This window comes from Schistocerca gregaria, chromosome 4 (assembly GCF_023897955.1).
Source record: "Schistocerca gregaria isolate iqSchGreg1 chromosome 4, iqSchGreg1.2, whole genome shotgun sequence".
Lineage (NCBI taxonomy): Eukaryota > Metazoa > Arthropoda > Insecta > Orthoptera > Acrididae > Schistocerca > Schistocerca gregaria.
Window position 1 is genome coordinate 573,076,053 of NC_064923.1, and position 14,984 is coordinate 573,091,036.

Here is a 14,984-nt window from a genome sequence, read left to right on the forward strand (position 1 = left end):
CTGCCACACTTGCCACATGCGCCAAGAAAGAACAGCATTATGTCACACATTTTCTGAGCAGTGTTGGTATGAAAGCTATTGAAATCCATTGGTGAATGAAGGACCAGTACAGTGATGCATGTTGATTATCTATCACTGCCACAAATGTATGAGTGGAGTAGGAAGTGCTTGGATCAGACACACCATGTTGTGACACCAGAGTCTACTGCTGCCCTTGAAGCCATTGTGATGGGAAATTGCTGTGTGATGGTAAATGATATAGCTGCAGATCTGAAAATTAGTTGCGGCTCAGCACATCACATCATTCAAGAAGTACTTAAGTTTTGCAAATTGCCTGCAAGATGTTTGGACCACTCAAAGAGATGACGGGAGGAAAGCAATTTCATTCTGATGAAAAGATCCAGCAGGCTGTGCAGTTGGCTGCATCTACTTCCTAATAAGTAATGAGGCAGAACCACATTTCCTTATTACATATTAGTAAATTATCTTTGATGTTTTATGCCTGCCTACACCGGGAGAATTTCTGATAGGTCAGATTAATCAGCCAGTGTTCGCCTCCGTAGTGTAGCAGTAGTGTTACCGCTTACCATGCAGGAGGCCCGGGTTTGATTCCCGGCAGGGGACTGAGTGTTGTGTGTCCATCATAATTTTCATCGTCATTGACTCACAAGTCGCCGAAGTGGTGTCGACTAAAAAGGGCTTGCAATACGGCGACCGAACTCCTCCGAATGGGGCCTCCTGGCCAACAATGCCATACAATCATTTCCAATCAGCCAATGGTAGATAACATTAAATCAAATTCTAATTAAAATATGAGCTTGACTTTGGAATTGTCAAATTTAGGAATCTGTCAGTGGGGATAATGCTGACAGCATAGTTGGAGTCTTAAATAAATATTTAAACAGGTAACATTTATAAACAAAATTATATGTTTGCCACTAAGAGTTGCAAAGTGATTCACCATACTCTCTATACACTTTAGTATTACAAGGCTCTTGCTCATGTCTCCTTTCTCATGCATTGTGACTATCTGTCATTTTATGGGATGGGGCTGCTATCAATCCTAACTGTTTGCTGGAGCATAACGGCATAAGGCTTTCTACACTGTACAATAAAATCTAATAAAATGTGGGTTGACATGGGATATAAATGCCACAATATCTACTAGGTCCTTGCCTAGAACAAAAGTGCAAGATTTCTGCACCTGCTCCCTTACACTCTTTCCCTGAGTATGGGACTATGATATAATGTTTATTTATGGTAGTTACTACACTTAATGTTCCTTTCTTGTTTGCAATAATCATTTTTCATTTAATACGAATACCAGTTACCTGTTCAGTTTAATACTCTAAGTGGCTGAACAACCAAGTTTCAGGCAACCCAACAAAATAAATAAAAGTAAATTTCTAAAAACAAAGATGATGTGACTTACCAATGAAAGCGCTGGCAGATTGATAGACACACAACCAAACACAAACATACACACAAAATTCAAGCTTTTGCAACCAACGGTTGATTCGTCAGGAAAGAGGGAAGGAGAGGGAAAGATGAAAGGATGTGGGTTTTAAGGGAGAGGGTAAGGAGTCATTCCAATCACGGGAGTGGAAAGACTTACCTTAGGGGGAAAAAAGGATGGGTATACACTTGCACACACACACGTATATCCATCCACACACATACAAACACAAGCAGACATATTTAAAGGCAAAGAGTTTGGGCAGAGATGTCAGTCGAGGCGGAAGTGCAGAGGCAAAGATGTTAGTGAATGACAGGTGAGGTATGAGTGGCGGCAACTTTAAATTAGCAGAGATTGAGGCCTGGTAGATAAATGGAACAGAGGATATATTGAAGGGCAAGTTCCCATCTCCGGAGTTCGGATAGGCTGGTGTTAGTGGGAAGTATCCAGATAACCCGGACGGTGTAACACTGTGCCAAGATGTGCTGGCCGTGCACCAAGGCATGTTTAGCCACAGGGTGATCCTCACTACCAACAAACACTGTCTGCCTGTGTCCATTCATGCAAATGGACAGTTTGTTGCTGGTCATTCCCACATAGAATGCATCACAGTGTAGGCAGGTCAGTTGATAAATCACGTGGGTGCTTTCACACGTGACTCTGCCTTTGATCGTGTACACCTTCAAGGCTACAGGACTGGAGTAGGTGGTGGTGGGAGGGTGCATGGGACAGGTTTTACACCGGGGGCGGTTACAAGGGTAGGAGCCAGAGGGTAGGGAAGGTGGTTTGGGGATTTGATAGGGATGAACCAAGAGGTTACGAAGGTTAGGTGGACGTCGGAAAGACACTCTTGGTGGAGTGGGGAGGATTTCATGAAGGATGGATCTCATTTCAGGGCAGGATTTGAGGAAGTCGTATCCCTGCTGGAGAGCCACATTCAGAGCCTGATCCAGTCCCGGGAAGTATCCTGTCACAAGTGGGGCACTTTTGGGGTTCTTCTGTGAGAGGTTCTGGGTTTGAGGGGATGAGGCAGTGGCTCTGGTTATTTGCTTCTGTACCAGGTCGGGAGGGTAGTTGCTAGATGTGAAAGCTGTTTTCAGGTTGTTGGTGTAATGGTTCAGGGATTCAGGACTGGAGCAGATTCGTTTGCCACGAAGGCCTAAGCTGTAGGGAAAGGACCGTTTGATATGGAAATGTGTGGCAGCTGTCATAATGGAGGTACTGTTGCTTGTTGGTGGGTTTGATGTGGACGGCTGTGTGAAGATCCGCCCACATCAAACCCATTGTGGATATCTTGAAGGCCCAACTGATTGAGTCTAAGGGAGTTAAGGGAGTTGTATCAATCACCACATGATTTTCAATACTCCACTGTTGACAGTGTACAGGAATCAATACTGTGGGTGAAAATTCATTCTCAGTTCCCTGTATCAGTATCTTTCTATTTTTCTTGTATACATCAGTAATTGACCTTTGATATTAATGTTTTGATAGTGTTTAAGATGCTTTTTTGTTTCTGTCACTGACATTTCTATCCATCATGGTTAATCCAATAGGCAGTTTGTCAACAAGTGAACACAAAAGCCTTAGCAATTTTGTATGGTTAAGCCATGCTAAGTTTCTTAATTGCTTGAAATAGCCACTAAATAAATTTGAAACTGGCTCTTCAAAGTGGACAATCTACATTATTTCTGTGAATCAACTATAAATTAGCAACAGACTGTAATAAATAAGTGTAAACGATCTTGTGTACTTACTTTATTGTGATTTTATACACATTGTCATTTATCTAAGTATTTAATTATTTATTGTACTTATCATTGATCTAACTACATAGTGCATATATCTTATAAGTGATTTATTGTGTAATTATTTCTTGTTATTGTCATTTACTTAATTATGCTGTTTATCTATCCTATATTATTTATTGTACTTATTAGTAACATTGACCTAATTATTATGTTCAATGACTCTGGCTGTTTATAAAAATATCAATAAAGCATTCATACAGCAGTTTTAAAAAATAATTATTGCTAGAGTGCTCTACAATAGGGGGGAGAGTTGTAGCCGGAGGATAAGGTACTTAAGAGCACATGGTTTTCTAGTTAGCATTTCAACCTAGTGATTCACACGAAGGAATGGACACTAGAAACCCGGATAAGCAGTTCTACACTTTTTTTTTCTTGTGAGATGTGAGGTTGCGTTTTGCCAGTGTTTGTTAATACACTCCTGGAAATGGAAAAAAAAACACATTGACGCCGGTGTGTCAGACCCACCACACTTGCTCCGGACACTGCGAGAGGGCTGTACAAGCAATGATCACACGCAAGGCGCAGCGGACACACCAGGAACCACAGTGTTGGCCGTCGAATGGCGCTAGCTGCGCAGCATTTGTGCACTGCCGCCGTCAGTGTCAGCCAGTTTGCCGCGGCATACGGAGCTCCATCGCAGTCTTTAACACTGGTAGCATGCCGCGACAGCGTGGACGTGAACCGTATGTGCAGCTGACGGACTTTGAGCGAGGGCGTATAGTGGGCATGCGGGAGGCCGGGTGGACGTACCGCCAAATTGCTCAACACGTGGGGCGTGAGGTCTCCACAGTACATCGATGTTGTCTCCAGTGGTCGTCGGAAGGTGCACGTGCCCATCGACCTGGGACCGGACCGCAGGGACGCACGGATGCACGCCAAGACCGTAGGATCCTACGCAGTGCCGTAGGGGACCGCACCGCCACTTCCCAGCAAATTAGGGACACTGTTGCTCCTGGGGTATCGGCGAGGACCATTCGCAACCGTCTCTGTGAAGCTGGGCTACGGTCCCGCACACCATTAGGCCGTCTTCCACTCACGCCCCAACATCGTGCAGCCCGCCTCGAGTGGTGTCGCGGCAGGCGTGAATGGAGGGACGAATGGAGACGTGTCGTCTTCAGCGATGAGGGTCACTTCTGCCTTGGTGTCAATGATGGTCGTATGTGTGTTTGGCGCCGTGCAGGTGAGCGCCACAATCAGGACTGCATACGACCGAGGCACACAGGGCCAACACCCGGCATCATGGTGTGGGGAGCGATCTCCTACACTGGCCGTACACCTCTGGTGATCGTCGAGGGGACACTGAATAGTGCACGGTACATCCAAACCGTCATCGAACCCATCGTTCTACCATTCCTAGACCGGCAAGGGAACTTGCTGTTCCAACAGGACAATGCACGTCCGCATGTATCCCGTGCCACCCAACGTGCTCTAGAAGGTGTAAGTCAACTACCCTGGCCAGCAAGATCTCCGGATCTGTCCCCCATTGAGCATGTTTGGGACTGGATGAAGCGTCGTCTCACGCGGTCTGCACGTCTAGCACGAACGCTGGTCCAACTGAGGCGCCAGGTGGAAATGGCATGGCAAGCCGTTCCACAGGACTACATCCAGCATCTCTACGATCGTCTCCATGGGAGAATAGCAGCCTGCATTGCTGCGAATGGTGGATATACACTGTACTAGTGCCGACATTGTGCATGCTCTATTGCCTGTGTCTATGTGCCTGTGGTTCTGTCAATGTGATCATGTGATGTATCTGACCCCAGGAATGTGTCAATAAAGTTTCCCCTTCCTGGGACGATGAATTCACGGTGTTCTTATTTCAATTTCCAGGAGTGTAATAAGACTTCTACATATTTAAGTGCTTTATAAAATATTAAAGCTGTTTGGAGGGTATTGTTAATTCCTCAGTTTAATTCTTCAGGTTAAGCATGCTTTGTTGTTCACTGCTTGGAACAGAAGAAGGTCTTCTACCATACATGCTAATGACCTGAGCGTCTTTAATGTCTTAACAATTTACCCTGTCTTGAAAATGGAAATCTGTATACTTGCCAATAACTTCTATTTCAAAATATTTTTTACTTGTAACTGATTTTTGAAAACACTACGTCTTCATTCAATTTCACATACTAATTATTGGTGCATAGTAGGGTAATAACATAAAACGTAGACTATCAAATACAGTATTGACAACATTTTCTCATTTGGAACCCTTTTAAACTTGAATATTTGTTCCTAGGTACATGACCGTGTTATACCTTAAAACAGGTCACTAGATTTCGGAAAACATTATTTTTGTCACACAATGTTTGTAATTTCAGAAAAAGACTGTAGCAGACACGAAGTGTGTTGTATCATTTCAAAATTGAATAAGAAAATATAATAAACTTCTTTTATGTAAATTAGAGATGGGAGGAATGAAAGGAAAAGGAAGGAACTAATGGTATCAGGTGCATTGGGACTTTGTGTGGAATCAGCAGCATAAAGTGAAAATGTATGCTGGACCAGAACTTGAACTCAGGATCTTCTGAGCAGTGCCACCTGGACAAAGAGTTTATCACAAAGGTGCGAAATACATTGGCATCTGACTCAAATTCTCACGTAGCACCACTGATCCAGAGGCCTCGTCCATGTCCTCCATTTTCACTAATTTTGGAGTTCCACTGGAGGTCGAACGTAAACGTGCATCCACACTGGAGGTTGTGGATTCATTGCCCATTGAGGTGAATCATTTATATGAAAGTGTGCCGTCTGTTCTTTCAGAAATGTGTGAAAGAATAGACTCCATGCATTTGTATAATATTAAACTTCTATTACAGGGCTGGCTAGAGGCAAAAATCTGACTCCTCTCCTCGCAAATAGGTAATAAAGGCCCAACAGCACTGACCAGCCACCGTTTCATCCTCAGCCCATAGGCATCACTGGATGCGGATATGGAGGGGCATGTGATCAGCACACCACTCTCCTGGCCGTATGTCTGTTTCCGAGACTGCAGCTGCTACTTCCCAATCAAGTAGCTCCCCAGTTTGCCTCACAAGCACTGATTGCATGCCGGCATGTCGGCAGACCGGATGGTCACCCATCCAAGTGCTAACCCAGCCCAACAGCACTTAACGTCGGTGATCTGACGGGAACTGGTGTTACCACTGCGGCAAGGCCATTGGCACGAAAATCTTAAAGGTGTTCAAAAGTACCAGGTGGTTATAATTAAACACTTCCTGTTTAACAAGTAATAACACAGAAACTAATTACCGTATGAATACCAAACCTGGTAGCATTAATGTTCTGAGAATGGGGTGCATGATTTCCAAGTGTCGCATTGCCACAGTCCAGTTCCAAGTATAGCCACCAGGTGCTGTGATCAGTCATCAGGATTCATAGTCTCACACACCTGACCATTCACAGTGCACTTGTTGATGTGTCAACATAATCTTGGACAAAAGGAGCAGGGCATTATTGGTGAAGCTCTGTTTTTCAAACCAATAGCAATGCTGCAGCTGCACTTCAAGAATATTGCCGGCTGAAAGGATTACAGAAGGGTCCTCTCTCTCCACCTGCTGTGCGGAGCATGATGAAGAAGTCTGAATCAACTGGAGAACTGGGCATCGCTTCGGGAAGTGGCTGACGACTGGTTGCACCACAGGTGGTTGATGAAATTGCTGTTGCTTTGCCAGACAACACTGCGCGCAATTCCCGATCGTCAGGCGGTACGTTTGCTGTGTCACGACAGTTGAACATCCCGTCGTCCTCTGTATGGAAGGTGCTTCGAACCATTCTAAAATGGTACCCACACAAGATCCATATTGTACGGCAACTTGCACCACAGGACGCATGTTGACTTCGCCCTCTACTTTCTCGCAAGGACTGAAGTTGATGTGGGCTGGCCCTGGACCATCCTATGGACAGACAAAGCCCATTTTTCACTAACGGGTGAGGTAAACACACACAACTGCTGAGTGTGGGTACCTTCACGTCCATTCACTCTGCATGAAGTTCCTCTATATGGTGAATGTGTCACAATACGGTGTGGTTTCACGGCTACGTTCATCATTGGCCCATTCTCTTTTGAACAGGTAGACCAAAGACTAGCAGTGTGACTGGCCAGCGTTACTGTGATATGCTTCACCAACATGTCATATCTGTCAACAGTTTTCAACCAAGATGGGCCCCCATCACACGTCGCTGATAAAGTTCACCTGCTTTTCCGAAACACATTTGGAAACGGTCGAATTATCATGCGATCCAGATGGTTGGCCGGCACGATCACTTGACCACACTCCCTGTGATTCCTGGTTGTGCTTAGTTCTGCTGTGCAGAATGCAATCCTGCGCTTTCAGACTCGTTTGGACACTGATGGGCGCCATATTGAGCCCTTTTTGTAGCAATAATGGTATAACGTACCGTAACAGCACGTTAAAAATATTTCAGTTGAATTGATTGTGCATTGTTTCTCTTGCCCGTGTCCTTGACCTTAATGCCACCAAATTTGGTCCTCGTACGGTAATTAGTTTTCGTGTTATAACGTGCTAAACAGGAAACATCTAATTACAACTATCCAGTAAAACGCTTTCCCCACTGTTTGTCTCCATCTGACAAGAATTTATCAAACATTTAGATTGAAAAAGGAAGCGAAATGCGTTACTTTAGTTTCATATGCAAACACATTCGTCGTTAGATAATGATGTTTGCTTGATAAGGTGTGTTATTTGTCAGAATTTTGACGTGTAGTTTAACGGTTTTCGCCACTCATGCATTAGACAGAAGTGTGAAAAGCGCCTGTTTTAAGATATAATTAAAAGGCACAAAAGATCGATACAAGTCTCCCTCCAGCCCTCGAGAAATTGACCACACTGGTAAAAGATTTGCATCCTCTCGCAGTATGGAAACCACGAGCTGCGTCTGTATTCAATCGTGTAGAAGGGACTTCAAGGTTTGAGACAGCATGTATTTTGGGTATTGGCAAGAGTGAGGGTACAGTACTCGTTAACGGCAAAAATATACCAAATCCATTTAACACTAGTTACTATTACACCATACTGCTACTACGTTTGACCCGATGTGGTAGACATCATGTTCATTTTGGCGTATTTTATTGTTTCGTATTACAACTAGCAGTATACCATTTCAAGGCAATGGCGCATTGAAAATTTATCACTAAATGTCACACTTATATTAAATGTCAGTCAATAATGGATCAGCAATATAAGCCATCAAAAGTCTATATAATAACCGATACGAAAGACGCAGATGCACGTGACTTTGACATAGCGTAACGCGTAAAGTAATGGATTACGGCATAGAAGGAAGTAGTTTTACGTGCTGCTATATGCTGAGGTTTTCTTCTTCCATTTTAGTGGTGTTTTCACAGGTGTATGTAGGTATATTCTCTAATATTTGGTGTTATTTATATTTTCGTCTGATTATAACCTGAGGCATGAAATAAATATTTGGCTGAAACTCCCTGGCAGATTAAAAACTTTGTGCCGGACCGAGACTCGAACGCGGGACCTTTGCCTTTCGCAGGCAAGTGCTCTACCAAACTTTTTTTTAAATTCATTTTGTTCGTTGTATCTGCTCGGGGCGAACGTCGCAAGACACCCGTTTCAGTTCATGGTTGATCCATTAACTCAGTTTTTTATTGCAATTCTAACTCTCTCACCGACCAAGCTGAGCTACCGTGCCGGCACCAACTGAGCTACTGAAGCACGACTCACGCCCTCTCCTCACAGCTTTACTTCCGCCAGAACCTCGTCTCCTACCTTTAAACTTTCAGGAGTACCAGTCCTGCATGGTTCGCAGGAGAGCTTCTGTTAAGTTTGGAAGGTAGGAGACGAGGTACTGCCGGAAGTAAAGCTGTGAGGACGGGGCGTGAGTCGTCTCGGTCCGGCACACAGTTTTAATCTGCCAGGAAGTTTCATATCAGCGCCCACTTCGCTGCAGAGTGAAAATATCACTCTGGAATATTTAGCCGTTTATTTTCGAATATGTGGCTGTTTCCCTGTGAGTGGTAAGGCAGGAATCTAAATAGTCAACTTAAATTATTGCGAGTAAAATGATAAGCAGTAACATTCAGACTGTTTCTTGTCACAAATATTTGTCTTTTTATTTCCTAATGTTTGGTGATTTTCGAGTGTGAGGTTGGGCAGGAACCTAAAAGGACAGCTTAAATTTCTGCGAGGAGTAATAACGATCGTATTCTTCTTCCTCGGCACAAATAATTGCCTGTTTATTTCCTAGCATACATAAAGATTATGAAGGGAGAGATATTGCACATGTTATAAGCAATGGCACTTCCGGCTGGTATATTTCTGCCTCTAATGGTATGTATGAGGGAACCAACATGCAGCAAGCGGTCCCTAGCTGGTACAGTTGCCGGCGTGGGCGGCGCCGCTGTAGAGCGACCAGTGCGGCAGCTTGTTGACCAGCCGGTAGGCGAGGCTGCCGGGGCTCTGGTTGTACTCGACCTGGCAGAGCGCGAACAGGCGGTACTCTCCGCTGACGGCGCCCACGCGCACGCCCTCCTCGATCAGCGCCCGCAGCGCCGCCATCTGGAGGTCGGAAGGCGGCCGCAGGCCCTGCGTGAAGCGCCCCGCCAGGCTCAGCGTGACGCTGTTGTCGGTGAAGGGCGGCAGCCGCTCGGCCGTGTACTTCCAGCCGCGGCCCTCGTACACGTAGCCGTCGCCACCCACCACGAAGTTGTACGCGATGTCGTAGTAGCCGCGCGCCGACACGTGCAGCCGCTGCAGGTCGCGCAACAGCTGCACGCACTCGTCGTAGACGGCGCACTCCTCCGAGAACGTGTGGCTCACGATCACGTACCGCACGGGCAGCGACAGGCCGACGCGCCGGTCGCGGATCTCCTGCGACGACCACTCGCTTTCGGCGATCACCGTCAAGTTGCCGCTCGTGTCTGCAAACGTGACGTCATCATCAGCCACTCAACCGTCACACAAATAAAGCTGAGTTCACACACACAACAAAAGTCTCGCCACAGTTAGTGGCATAATGCAGCTGCACGTGGGAACCCCTTTCTGTGGCGCAAATTAAGAGACCCAAATTTCTCATGCCACGAAAAGTTTAACTTACTTATACCTTGTCACTGTCCTTCCACCGATGCTCCCCGGTTTCTGTACTTCGAAACACGAGAATTATGTCGCAGTTATAGTGGTATAAGTATTGCTATACTTCATTCGATTTCATTGTGTTTTCATTTTATTACTGAAAAAAGTTAAATCATTGAACGGCAGGTACACTTTTACAGCTTGTGAAACTACAAGAACAGCAGCCTATGTTTAATTTTCTGTAGCAGTGTGTGTGTGTGTGTGTGTGTGTGTGTGTGTGTGTGTGTGTGTTGGAGAGAGAGAGTGTTGTGTGTTTGTATGTGTGTGTGTGTGTGTGTGTGTGTGTGTGTGTGTGTGTGTGTGTGTGTGTGTGCACAACATTTGAAAACCAATGACTGTCCAACAATCTTCAAAGATTATTAGGTGAATAAACAAATAAAGTAAATTGTTGTTGTTGTTGTGGCCTTCAGTCCAGAGACTGGTTTGATGCAACTCTCCACGCTACTCTATCCTGTGCATGCTTCTTCATCTCCCAGTACCTACTGCACCTACATCCTTCTGAATCTGCTTAGTGTATTCATCTCTTGGTCTCCCTCTACGATTTTTACCCTCCACACTGCCCTCGAATACCAAATTGGTGATATCTTGATGCCTCAGAACATGTCCTACCAACCGATCCCTTCTTCTAGTCAAGTTGTGCCACAAACTCCTCTTCTCCCCAATTGTATTCCATACCTCCTCATTAGTTATGTGATCAGCATTCTTCTGTAGCACCACAATTCGGAAGCTTCTATTCTCTTCTTGTCCAAACTAGTTATCGTCCATGTTTCACTTCCATACAAATACTTTCTGAAACGACTTCCTGACACTTAAAGCTATACTCGATATTAAAAAATTTCTCTTCTTCAGAAACGCTTTCCTTGCCATTGCGAGTCCATATTTTACATCCTCTCTACTTCGACCATCATCAGTTATTTTGCTCCCCAAATAGCAAAACCCCTTTACTGCTTTAATGTCTCATTTCCTAATCTAATTCCCTCAGCATCGCCCGACTTAATTCGACTACATTCCATTATCCTCGTTTTGATTTTGTTGATGTTCATCTTGTATCCTCCTTTCAAGACACTGTCCATTCCGTTCAACTGCTCTTCCAAGTCCTTTGCTGTCTCTGACATAATTACAATATCACCGGCGAATCTCAAAGTTTTTATTTCTTCTCTGTGGATTTTAATACCTACTCCAAATTTTTCTTTTGTTTCCTTCACTGCTTGCTAAATATACAGATTGAATAACATCGGGGAGAGGCTACAACCCTGTCTCACTTCCTTCCCAACCACTGCTTCCCTTTCATGTCCCTCGGCTCTCATAACTGCCATCTGGTTTCTGTACAAATTGTGAATAGCCTTTCGCTCCCTGTATTTTACCCCTGCCACCTTCAGAATTTGAAAGAGAGTATTCCCGTCAACATTGTCAAAAGCTTTCACTAAGTCTACAAATGCTAGAAACGTAGGTTTGCCTTTTATTAATCTAGCTTCTAAGATAACTCGTAGGGTCTGTATTGCCTCAAGTGTTCAAATATTTCTACGGAATCCAAACTGATCTTCCCCGAGGTCGGCTTCTACCAGTTTTTCCATTCGTCTGTAAAGAATTAGTGTTAGTATTTTTTTCATAAAGTTATGTAACCAAAAAAACCAATTGTAATAACTATGGTTTGTGATATCAAGCACTGTGTAAGTTGTGGATTATACGCGGAAAATAGCCCCCGCGTGTGATGTGGCGGCTGTTAAATTACAAATTATTTATTCGTAATGCCTACATCAACGAATACAATAAGATTCTAAAATCTTGGAAGAGTGGCTTATCTGCAGATGATATTTACATGCCAATTGTTGGTTAGTTTGCTATAGTATTTTCATCTTCAAGTGTTACTTCTTTCATGAAACGTGTTTGTCGGGCCGCGCTGGATTATCCGAGCGGTCCAAGGCGCTGCAGTCATGGACTGTGCGGCTGTCCCGGCACAGGTTCCAGTCCTCCCTCGGGCATGGGTGTGTGTGTGCTTGTCCTTAGGATACTTAAGGTTAAGTAGTGTGCAAGCTTAGGGACTGATGACCTTAGCAGTTAAGTCCCATAAGATTTCACACACATTTGAACTTTTGTGTTTGTGGCGCCTGAGTTATCCCTGCGCAAAATCTATTTTCGGATTAATATTAGGTGTCTTCCCCCCTTGTTATAGTTCTAATGCCATAAATGCACTACAACATTAATGCCCACTCATATGATTGCAGCTGATGCCATGCTGAAAGCTGTACAACTATGTAGAATTTGCGGCGTCCTGTGTGAACGATAACTCACGGTGCGACCACAGAAAGCCACAAGATGTGGCGTCATGTTAGAAGCATGTTTGAACCCGGCTTAAGACACCATTTGGGCGAGAATTGTGTAGATCGATTCAAACTTGATATCAACTACTCCATAATGCATTTCAGATAAGATCGTTCACACAGGTCGCCTACGGTATGAAATACAGAATAGAATGGACGTCAACGTCAACTTTGCAGTTTCCTCGGGAAGGAGATTCCGCAGATGACGCTAGGGGGCGGCCAGTGACATCGTCTTCTAACATCAGAAGTTAGCGTAGTCTCACTCATGTTACTGTGGTGGATTTTAGGTTAGTCTTCTCACTGCTGGCTTCATTTTCATGAAACACTGCAATGCTTCCATGACTCTCCGTTATTATTCTTACGAGATTTTTTGCACAAAATTGGCCATGCATTTGTAATGAAAGGAATGTTTTACGATTCATAATACTTGGAACAGGGAAATGGCCTACCGTTAGATCAAATAAGAGCTTAAATTGATCTTGTTAATGGTGAAAAAATCGACGTTGTTGAAAGAAGAAAATACAGTTGGTTTTTAATTGTTTAAATAACAAAACACTCCATCAGCTACGTTTTTTTCGTGCATAGCATTCAATAATTTATTCCCATTAATAAGTGCAATTGCTTTGGCATTTTGTGTGATCTTTGTGTGTGTGTTGTTCTGCCTCCCTTGCCCTGTAGTCGTCTTCTTATGGTTTATTTGCAGTCGGAAGATACCTGTATAAATCTTGTAATTTTTGAGCACTAATGTTAGAAGATAGTATTTTTGTTCATCTACTTACAGCTATTGTACCTCCTTCGTTGTGCAGAAATTCATACACACGAAAGTCATCGCTCACACTGGTTGTTTATGTGAAATAAAAATTGATACGAAGAGTTTGAGCATTCCTCGAATCCTTGGGATCCCCTCCACGTAGGATTAAAGGCATAGATGCAAATCAGAAGCGAGGCGTTCGAACAGTTACTGGATTAACACGCAAATATTGCGGAGATGATTCTTGAACTCAAATGTGAATTCTTGGAGTGGAGACGGGGTTCTTCTCACGAAACGCTTCTGAGAAAAATTAGAGAACTGATAACCTTCCAACGCAAATTTCGCGTTAGAGACCATGAGGATAGGAAATTGGGACACGTACAGAGGCACATAGACAGTCATCTTTCCCTTGCTCAGATTGCTAGTGGAATAGGAAAGCAAATGAGTAGTCGTGCTACAAGGTACCCCCCGTCATAGTAACACACTGTGATTTGTGGAGTACCTATGCAGATACAGACGTAGATGTAGGCAGAAGAGTTCCATTCTTCGTGAAATACATTATTTATATCAAGTTGCCACTTATAACTTCTATTACTAACACTAGTGACTACTTAAATTCTCAATTGTGCTTTATCTTTTATTTTAGTTAGACAAAAAATACCATTTTCTAACACTAGTTTTTAAAAATCACAAGATTTATATTTTCAGTGAAAGCGTTTTGACGACTGCAAGGGAAGAGAGTCAGAACAACTCACATGCAAACATCATAAAAAATATCAGTGTATTTCCAAGGAAATAAATACCTGAAACACATCGGACTATGCATGAGGAAACGCAGCTGGCGCAGAGTTTTATTATTTAAGTCATCAGTAGAGTAACACATTTGGAGGCTTTCTAAAAACATCGATTATGATGAATAAAATTAAATGCAGTTGGTTTTGACATTAATTTGGACTATTAAAAAAACATTAAAGATTGAGTAAAAATGTTTTGTGTATAGCCCTCTAAATATTGTGTTGCGCATATTTTTGAATTTTTTGCGCAACACTTTTCCTACTCTTTCAGTTCCCAGCAGTTAACCACATAAACTTTGTAAAGAACACCCATTGTGAATTTTGTTACGATATATTTTATCTTTGCTAGTTCCTTAATTGTGATACAACATTCCAACTAGTTGCATAGCAAATGATATTTCATAACTTCACTTTTACCGTTTCGTACTGGGTTATATGAAATGACATTGTGCTGACGTTTTGTCTAGTGTGAAAGTACCGCGATACGATGGTGCAGTCGCCTTCAATTCCGTTCCGTTACACTGGTTTCCACTGTGAGCGTTAGATGTCGAGCACTGAAGGGCAACGCAATGGAAGGCGACGGCACTGTTTTAATATTTTTTGTGGGATCTGAAATTTAAAAACCTCTCTCACACCGGCCTGATTTAGCTTCACTGGTCAGGATAGTAAAAAACATGCGTATATTAAGAGAATTTTCATTCACAAAGCAGGCTTATCACATTCACACAGTTCAATA

At 43.5% G+C, this 14,984-nt stretch overlaps 1 protein-coding gene across 1 annotated transcript in view; it reads right to left on the minus strand.

Moving 5' to 3' along the window:
• Positions 1-9,456: 9,456 nt before the first annotated feature.
• LOC126267163 (peptidoglycan-recognition protein SA-like) overlaps positions 9,457-14,984 on the minus strand; it is a 193,785-nt gene continuing 188,257 nt past the window's right edge. Inside the window, exon 3 of the mRNA XM_049972117.1 lies at positions 9,457-10,171. Coding sequence (XP_049828074.1) covers positions 9,618-10,171 — 554 coding nt within the window. The 3' untranslated portion in view covers positions 9,457-9,617. The remainder of the gene's footprint in view (positions 10,172-14,984) is intronic.